Here is a 10,293-nt window from a genome sequence, read left to right as displayed (position 1 = left end):
GGATATGGCTATTTAAATGCTAAAGGTTTAAAGGAGAAAAAAAAAAAAAAACAGGTTCTCGAGCGAGATCGTTGCCAGTGCCCCTGGACTGGTTCTTGTGCGAGTGGCACACGAAATACACCATTTTGAGCGTGGCCGTTGCCAGTACCGCCTGACTGGCCTTCGTGCGGGTGACACGTAAAAGCACCCACTACACTCTCTGAGTGGTTGGCGTTAGGAAGGGCATCCAGCTGTAGAAACTCTGCCAGATCAGATTGGAGCCTGGTGTTGCCATCTAGTTTCACCAGTCCTCAGTCAAATCGTCCAACCCATGCTAGCATGGAAAGCGGACGTTAAACGATGATGATGATGATAATATTGGTCAATTTGTGTTTGTTATCGGTGCAGAACTGGTGAGTTAATTATTATCTAATTACTCTTAATAATTATTATTGTATTCATTGTTGCTATACATTCTTTCTGTTGCCAGATGACTGAATTACAGCTATGTGAGGTTTTTGGACGGTACGGTCCGTTAGCCAGTGTAAAAATAATGTGGCCAAGGACAGATGAAGAACGGAACCGGGGGCGAAACTGTGGTTTTGTTGCTTTCATGAATCGGAAGGATGGCGAAAGAGCTATGAATGCATTGAAAGGTCTCTAGAAACGACCCTTTCTTTCTTTTGAAATTTATTTTATTTGTTTTTGATAGTCAGTATTATTCAGTATTTTATGTTGATTTGTGTGTATCAACGTTGCTTTCTATTCTTGCTTTCCTTCTGTCCATTCTGTGTATGTCCCCACAAACTTGGCACCATGTGCTTTTTAGGTCCATTGTAATGTATGGCACCTCGGGCAAATGTGCTCAACTACTTTCCCCATATCACCTAGATCCTGGGTTATAGCCTGGGGCTATGACAGACGAAGCTTGCCTACCAGATCCACTTCTAAGTTGGCTTGGTAGTCCGAAACTGTGTGCGCATGTGCATTCATGTGAGTGTGTGTATACTTTAATTTTACATTGGCACCTTTTGGGGGACAGGAGTATTACAGAGGGCACCCAGGTGTAGAAACCATGTCGAAGCAGACACTGGAGCATGATGCAGTCCTTGGATCCACTGGATCCTGTCAGATCATCCTACCTCTGCCAGCATGGAACATGCATGTTAAACGATGATAATCTCTTACAAAAATCTAAAGAAAAAGGACAAAAACACCCTGAAACACATTGGTTTCAATGAATGAAGATTGATAGAATAGAAATATTTTTCTTCTAAAGCAGTTAAAAGTAGGCAACAGGCAGGCCATCTGGCTCCAAAATCCTGCCTTAGTATGTTTTGTTCAATCTATGCCAGCATGGAAAGGTGGAGATAGGAATGATGATGATGATGCAAAGACACACACATGTATGTATCTAGTCTTCAGATGTTCTGTCACAAGTGGTCCAGATAAATGTCTTGACCATTAGCATAACCTGCTGTATAAATGCGTATCTGTGTGTGTGTGTATGTATCACTTTTGTGAACCCCAAAGGGCCACATAGGCCCCGGTTGAGGCATAGATTGTGTCACACTCTAAAAGATTATGAGTACACATGTTTATTGGATACTCAGCCACTGCTAGTCTAGTTGTAGTTCCCTGAGCAGGCAATTCGGTTGATTTAACACATCCATTTCCTTTATATATCTATCGTCCTTCATTGTATTTCAGGAAAAGCAATCATGGGCTTTGAAATGAAACCTGGCTGGGGTAAAGCTGTACCGATTCCCCCATATCCTGTGTACATACCACCTGCACTCATGGAAATGACTTTACCACCACCACCTTCTGGTTTACCTTTCAATGCACAGATGTCCCGGCGGAGTCGCGCCGACAAACTTTACGGGAATGTCCCTCCACCTGGTTTGGACGGGAGCCGCTCTGGTGATCAGAAAGAAGACATGGAGAAGGTGAAGAGAATTTTCAGTAACTTCTTATTTTGTTTGTTGTCTTTTTCTCAATTTGTATGTATGTTTAGCAAAGTCTGTATGTGTGTATATATACAAATATACATACGTTTCAGTTTTGGTTTGTCTGTTTCTGTTATATGTACTTCCTAATTTTTCTGTCTTTCTCTCTCTTCGTTTCTGTATTTAGTTTGCTCTTCTTCATTATAGAGATATTGTATTCTATAAATTTATATTTTCTACCTTGTGTGTTTGCTCTGGTACCTCATCTCTGGTACCTCATCTCCACCATCCTTTATCTGCTTCCCAGCTACTCGCATGTACCCTTAGATGATATAATGCAGAGTAGTCACATGTCTTCTCTATAACCCTGCAACAGACTGAAGTCCTGTTCACCTGTTCAGTGGGGTGTAGTTATTCTACTCACAGTTGCTTATACATCATGGAAACCAGAATAAACTCTAGAATGTGTACAGTTGTGACGGACCCTAAGGCCTAAAACATTGCTGTTATTGAATATACTCCATTAGCTCTACTAGAAGAGACTCTGTGTGTGTATACAAACACACACAAACACACACATGACCCATGGCACAGATACACATATTGATTAAGCAAATTATTAGTTTTGGCTGCTGTATCTCCCAGGACCTATGAGTTTTGCTGTGGGGTCAGGCTATCCTAAATTTCTGCTACTTAAAAAAAAAAAAAAAAAAAAAAAAAAAAAAAAAAAAATATGAACCCTATTTTTCAGACCACAGAGAATTTTCTTGGCTGAAAGGGATTCAGGGGCAATATTGAAAACAAATCAGTCACGAAACCTGTAAACGTTTGAATTTTCAGAAAAATAGAATTGACCATGACCCCACCCCTGTCCACCACTCACTGCATTGCCCTCTGTCCCTCTGCTACTCCCTTGAATTTACTTAATCACTTACCCTGTCCAATTCGTTGTATCACTTATATTCTCTTTGCTGTAATTTGAGGGTGTGCCCTGGCACATCATCACCATCTTCTTTCTTTTCCAACGGGGGTAAACCCTGTGTGTCCCCTACAGCAAGACCCTTGTACCTGTCCCTCTCATCACCTTTCATAAACCCACCTCTCTCAGTACTACGTCTCCTCGGTCGAGAGGGTCTTGTACTTGCAAGTTACTTGGTGACCTCACCAGTGCTGGTGCCATATAAAAAGCACCCAGTATGTTCCGTAACATGGTTGGCATTATGAAGGGCATCCAACCATAGAAATCGTGTCAAAGCAGACATTGGAGTACGGTGTAGTCCTTTGGTTCACCAGCTCCTGTTGAGCTGTCCAATCCATGCCAACATGCAAAGTGGAAGTTAAATGATGATGATGAAAAACAATTTTTAAACCCCATGATACAAATTTTTTAAAAAATATATTTTGTGTCTGTGTGATTATTAACAGGAATTTTTTCTTGTCCTTTCTTTTTTCCTTCAAGTCATTAATTTGTGAAAATAGGAGTGACATGCTTAGGTGTATAGATAAGGTGTTTAGGGGTTGGATGTGAAAAGTTAGCTCCTTAGTATTTAAACCGGCCAGATTTGGCCTCTCATGCTTACCCTACAGTATCATTCTGAAAATAACAGGCACATCATTGAAATCTTGAAGCTACAAGATAATGGGTGATTAATTTAAAACAATGTGAATAAATAGGCATTATATTTTGCAGAGTAGACTGAATGCTAAAGGGTTAAAATACAGTAGAGGAATAATGGATTAAGGACAAAGAAATTAAGGGTTTGATTTGGAAGGTTGGATGTCACTGTAGTAGGGGTAGGAGAGGTGAGATTGAGAGAAGAACGACAGCTGGACTGGACAGACGTAGAAATGTCTGAATTTGTTGGAATTTCAAATCTATAGAATTGCTGATGTTTCTCAGTTGAACACAGTTAAAGAATTTATGTGTTATTTAGATATTTGTTTTGTTTAATGTTAGTCTTCTTTGAGGACGAAAACTTCAGGTTTTTTTGTATTCCTTGAATTCAGTTTGATAAGAGAAAATTTAACTCAAAACTCAGTCTAAAAAGAACTGAAGAAAATTTTTTTGTTTAAATATATATTGATTTTAATTTTGATATTTTAATTTTCCCGTCTTAATTTTGTTTTTTATCCATTAAGCTTCCTTGAAAATGTTTGTATTGTTATAACTGGGGGTGGAAGGGGGGGTTTTACAAAAATTGGTAAGGCATTAATTTCAAGAAACAGAAAATAAAAATGAATATAATAATTTTGAAAAAAATTTTGTTAGTACAATAACAATTAAAAAATATATTTTTGTATTTTTTTTTACTTCATTTTGGAATCTCTCAAGTCTATTTCATATATATAAAAAAAAAAATGGAAATTTGTTTTACACAAATTCAAATCAAAATTTCGATTCCTTGTTACTTCATTTCCCAGAATTCAGTCTTGGCAGGATTGACTTTGTCTTTCTCCCTCTCTCTCTCTCTCTCTTTTTTATACTAAAATGGACAAAAAAAACAAAAAAAACTAACAAAATGTTATCAGTTATCATAGAAAAAAATCTAGAATGTTTAATATAAAAATAAAATTTCACATAAATATACTAAAAACAAATATTTGTAACTAAGTTAAATCTATTAGGCTACAGTTCTGTTCTTCCATCATGTTATTTATTGATTCTTCCAGAATAATTCCCAACAGATTTGTGTGTGTGTATGTGTTTGAGAAAGAGTTGGGGGGCGGATGTTTAGATGTGATAATTGAGTTTGGTGTGAAGCGAGCTTCAGTTTATTGAAAATCTTTACTGATTACATAGTGATGAGAGAGTGAGTGTATGTGTGTGTGTGTGAGAGAGATGGAGAATAGTTTGTAAACTGATTTAGAAAAACGGTTAGAAATTGAGTTTTTGTTTTCTTCTGTCAATCAATAGAAACTAAACAGAAAATTTTGTCATTCACTCATTCTTTTATTCTTTTATTCATTTGTGTGTGTGTGTGTTTGTTTTGGAATATGTCGAGTTTTTTTTTTTTTTTTTTAGTATGTTATGATTAGTAGAAGTATTGCATTTTTCTAATGTATGCATGAGTTAAAAGATATATTACATACATACACCACCTAGTGTAAAGAAGTGTGTGTGTGTATATATATATATATATATATATATATATATATATATATATATATATATATATAACAGTTGTACAGAGAATATGATTTGCCTTTCATCCCCCCAGAATCCAAAAATTAAGTACTTTTAATATTCAAGGAAAGAAACAACCATGTGCATATATACTGTAATTTACTGAGTGTACATTTATGCACACACAACGACAACATGCTAATTCTAGGCTTCGTCTCTCTCTCTCGGTATTTTATAAAACTATATCGTAATAGCATTCACAATATGGGTTTGAAGCTTGTATTTTTCGTTTTTAATTTCGCAATTCAAATTGATTCTCAGTAAGATTTTCTTTCTTTTTATTTTTTTGGAGCAGTGGATCTTGAAGCAACTAAAGCTATAAACATAGCATGCAAATATTGGCTTGAAAAAATCTTTTTGGATAGAAAAAGTCAAAGGACTGCCTGTTGGACTTGCACTCACATCTGTAAACGAGAGAACGTTGTTTACAGGAGATAGGAGTTTGAGTTCCTGGGGCAGCCTTTGGTTTATCTTATCCAAAGGTTTTATTAACCCACTATTTAAACACTATAATTTATAGCCTTTTCTCAATGGTTCTCTTACCACTGGACCCCTTTGTATGCTATTTTACTCTGGTGGGCCCCCATAGCCATTTGATATTTAAAGACTAGTTCTATAGACATCATCATCATCATCATCGTTTAACATCCGTTTTTCATGCTGGCATGGGTTGGATGGTTTGACTGTGGGCTGGCAAGCCAGAAGGCTGCACTAGGCTCCAATCTGATCTGGCAAGGTTTCTACAGCTGGATGCCCTTCCTAATGCCAACTACTCCAAGCGTGTAGTGGGTGCTTTTTACGTGCCACTGGCACAGGAGCCAGTCAGGCGGGCCTGGCATCGATCACGTTTGGATAGTGCTTTTTACGTGTCGCTAGCATCAGCCACGTTCGGATGGTGCTTCTTATGTGCCACTAGCACGGGAGAAAAATACTTCTTTTAAAATTCCTATTTTGTTTTTCACACATTCACATGTGTAGGTTTGCAATAACTCTTTCTGAGGGAACACATGTGTTTCAGTATCTGGGAACCCGTATAAAACATTAGGGAAAGAAACTGAGTTGTTTCTTTGCAATAAACACAACTAAAGCAAAATTTCTTCATGAACCCTTAAAATACTACTGTGGATTCCCTATTTACTATTTTGCTTGTGTGGACCCCTAAAAATCTGATATGGACCTCCAGGTATCACATGAACCCTGATTATGAAACACTGCTTTATGTGCTTCAAGATACACCGTTCCCAAAAAGAATTACTTCATGTCCTCTCAATGTTTATGAATTCTTTTTGGTAAAAATATTTTTCGGTCTCTGTCTGTTGATAAATTTATGAGGAGGAAATAAAAAGATTTAAAAAAAAAAAATTTTTTTAAACCTAATAATTTACTTAACGAAATAAGTAAATTGCAAGAATCACTGAAATTTGTACACATAAAATAAACCCAGACAATTTTCAGACCCTTATATATGTATGTATGTATGGATGTACATTTAATGTTGATGTTTGTATGTTTTATACATGTAAACGAAAAAGAAAAGAAATGAGCTGTTTTCTTATGACATTGTTACTAATTTGCTTTTTCCAAATGCATCTCTTCAGACTTTAGCCAATGCTGTTGTGAAAGTGGTTATCCCCACAGAAAGGTATACATTTTTTAGTCTTTTTCTAGTCGTAGTTGAAAGAAATACGGTAAATTTCCTTTTTGTTGTTTTTTTTTTAAACTTAATATATATATATATTTTTTCTTTTATATTTGAGCGAAAACAAAAGACAAAAAAAATGACAGAAAAAAATAAAAATGAAATTTAAAAAAAAATTATTATTGAAATGTTTGTCTATAACTGAATAGGTACTTGTTGAAGTTTGACACAAAACCTAAACAATGCAAGGAGCTTTAGTACATATCTGAAACAATAAAATAAAACATGAAGTCATATGTATAACAACAACAATTTATATCTTAGGTACAAGGCTTAACAATATTAACAACAAAGAGGAGAAATTTTCTCTTTCTTTTCTTTTTTTTTTAGATAATAAATCACTTTAACTAACCTTTAACCTCCAGCCATCCTTTCCAAACATTATTTTATCAAAAGTTTTTGTAGATGATTTGAAACAAGCGCACAAAGTTGTGTGTGTGTTTGTGTGATAACTTGCTTTGAAGTGTTTGCTCAATGTGGCTAACTCCAATACATTAAATTGTTGTATAGGTGGCTGAGTACTCCACATATATTTTTACTCTTAATTGTAATCATCAGGTTGAACTGCATGGTACAATCAGTATGTCCTTTGAATTGCACATGCAGCTCATCATATATGTATACTTCATGACCACATGGTTTTCGGTACAATCTTGCTGCATGGTGCCTTGAGCAAGTGTCTTCTACTGTAGACTCAGGCCAGCCAGAACCCTGTCATTAGTTGCAGCACAACTACAAATGGAAACATTATTTGTAACTTGTCTGATCTGTGCAAACACGAAGAAGATGTGGATGTTAAATAATGACCATAGATGTCACTCGTGGATACGACTCGGTAGCATAACATATCCTACTTTTGCTATTTGTTTTAGGCATCTGAGGTAGTTGCAAGCAGACATATGTCTCGGCCTTCCAGGTGTTCAGCTATCGCATCTCTCTCTCTTTCTCCAGCTCTTCACATTCTTGATGTTCCACCAGGTTAAGAGTAGGAGAGCGAAGAGGATATCTCTGTTTGCTCTCAGGTACATAAACCTCTAAACCAAATCCCAAAAGCATGCAATATGCTACCAAGTCGTTCTTGCTTGCGAGTAACAGTTGTGGTCTATATTTATCACATCATATCACATGTACCCCTGCACACACACACACACACACACACATACATTTATCTGTAGTGGTAAATTTAAAAGAGAAAAAAAAAAATATTATTGAAGAATGAAATTGTTGTTAATTTTGTTTTGCCGAATAATTTTTTTCCTCATCATTTTGATGTAATGTCAAGTTTTAGTTGCCTTGCATATGTTTAGGTCTGGTGTCAAAACTCTTAAGAAATCTTTTTTATGCTTTTACGAACTGTTGCTAGGACTTTGGTGCTAGGTCCTTGCACATATCACCCAGGCATCTCAGGAAGAAGAAAAAAATAGATAAGAAAACAACTAAGTCTTTTACGTACAGCATCGACTTCAGACCAATGTGGTGTCCAGGAGAACATCATGAAGAATGACAGAGACTGCAGCTAAAAGAGTGGAATGCTCAGTACTGTCCCTGCATGTCTTGAGAGAGAGAGAGAGAGTGCACGAGTGTCTGTGTCTGTCTCCGTTTCTCTCTCTCTCCCTCTCTCTCTGGTGCTTTGGACTGTTACCGGTTCCGTTGTGGTTCTCTCCCGCAGCGGGTAGGGCAAGTGAGAGAGAGGAGAGGAGAGAAGAGGAGGCAGTAGCAATGGCTGATGAAACAAGACAAGCAGCGAATGGACCTGTTTTTTTGGGTTTTCGGTGTCAGACATGGTAGACGATACAATGATGATGATGATGATGTGATGGTGTTGATGATGACGACGAAGATGTTGTTGTTATTTGTTGCTGTTGCTGGCTGTGTAATTTAAACTACCCACCTACCTACCTACCTTTACCAACTGGTTGCCTTCTCCTGTTCAACCGATTGACATACCCACTACTACTACTACTACTACTGCAACCATCATCATCACTACTACTACTACTACTACTACTACCACCACCACAGCTTCTCACTGGTCCTGGTTGATTGCTGATCCCCTTCTACTTGCTTACTTGCTCGGCCTGTCTCTGCTATCGGTGAGTTCTCCTCTTAACAACATCCGCTTAACGTTCTGTAGGAGTACATCCCTAAAATAGCCTCTCATGAGATGTCTTATGTTCTCTTCTCTTGTCAAAAAGATTGTTTAGAAAAGAAAAAAAAAAGGGAAAAAAAAAAACAAAGAAAAATATTATGTTGTTGATGACGATGATGATGACAATAATAATAACAATAATAGTAATAATGTCGTTGGCTTTGTTTCTAAGAATGTAATTACTGACGTTGTTGTTGTTATTGCTGTGTTTATGATTATTTGATTTTTGTTAATTATGTAATGTGAATATGTCATGTTCTCATAAATTTACTTGCTTCCTGATTTCTTAATACACACACAAAAATACATACATGTGTGTATACACACACACATCCATATACATGCACACTCATTTATGCCCATACATATACTGAAATCTATATGCATAGCACATTCTCTCTCTCTAGATGTGTATGCGTATACACACACACACACACACACACACACACACACACACACACATATATAAATCTGAACAGAAAAAAAAAACAACAAACAGAAACTGTCAAGACACAATATGCAGAAAAAAGGACGATAGCATAACAGCAAAAAGGAAGGACATTTGACTTGAAAGACAATACCCCAACAATGTATTTGTCTAACCCATGCTAGCATGGAAAAGCAGGCGAAAATGCAAATGAATATATTTAATATTTTTGAACTAATGTGTATATGTCGATTAATGTGTTGAAGTGTTGAGTAGGACACTGGCACAGTTTGGGTGACATGGTGTCATTTGTAGTCAGGGTATATTTCCGTTGGATCTACTTCAGGAACTCTGCAGTGTTAGGCGAGATAATAATAATTTCTTAAGTAACCAAATGAATTTGGTATTAATCTTTATTTTGTATAACGGTCGTTTCGACCCATCCTGCTCTGTCTCTTACGGGTGGGACTCTGTTCAACATGTGTTGCACCCATTTTGCAGTCTGGGTAGCCAAAACTCAGGATCTTTAGTGAGACCCAGACAGCAAATTTTACCCTAATCTATTGGGTTTTAATTCTTTTCTTTTTTTTTTTTATAAGAATTCACAATTCTATCTGGACTAATTCTATTCACATACACACACACACACACACACATGTGCACGTATTGGACTGTCAGGTCAATCTATTTTTGCTTTTCAATTTATTTTAATCCTTATTTTTCATCGTTTGCGTGAAAAGAGTTAAAAACTTATTCAAATTTCAAAAACGATCAAAAGTTGTAGAGTGAAGAAGAATAGAGCTACAAAAAGAAGAAAGAAAAAACCGCCCCCTATAAAACACTGGGATGCAAAAAAAAATATATTTTCCATTTTAATTCAAACAACATTGGAAAGAAATAAACCAA

General features: G+C 36.5%; 1 protein-coding gene across 1 annotated transcript in view; it reads left to right on the top strand.

The window, feature by feature from the left end:
- Positions 1 to 10,293, top strand: part of LOC106873080 (U2 snRNP-associated SURP motif-containing protein) — a 68,434-nt gene that overhangs the window by 41,306 nt on the left and 16,835 nt on the right. The window contains exons 8-10 of the mRNA XM_052974891.1: positions 470 to 635; positions 1,690 to 1,928; positions 6,711 to 6,754. Coding sequence (XP_052830851.1) covers positions 470 to 635; positions 1,690 to 1,928; positions 6,711 to 6,754 — 449 coding nt within the window. The remainder of the gene's footprint in view (positions 1 to 469; positions 636 to 1,689; positions 1,929 to 6,710; positions 6,755 to 10,293) is intronic.

The sequence above is a fragment of the Octopus bimaculoides genome, chromosome 19, assembly GCF_001194135.2.
Source record: "Octopus bimaculoides isolate UCB-OBI-ISO-001 chromosome 19, ASM119413v2, whole genome shotgun sequence".
NCBI lineage: Eukaryota > Metazoa > Mollusca > Cephalopoda > Octopoda > Octopodidae > Octopus > Octopus bimaculoides.
This window is presented reverse-complemented; position numbering and strand designations above follow the sequence as displayed.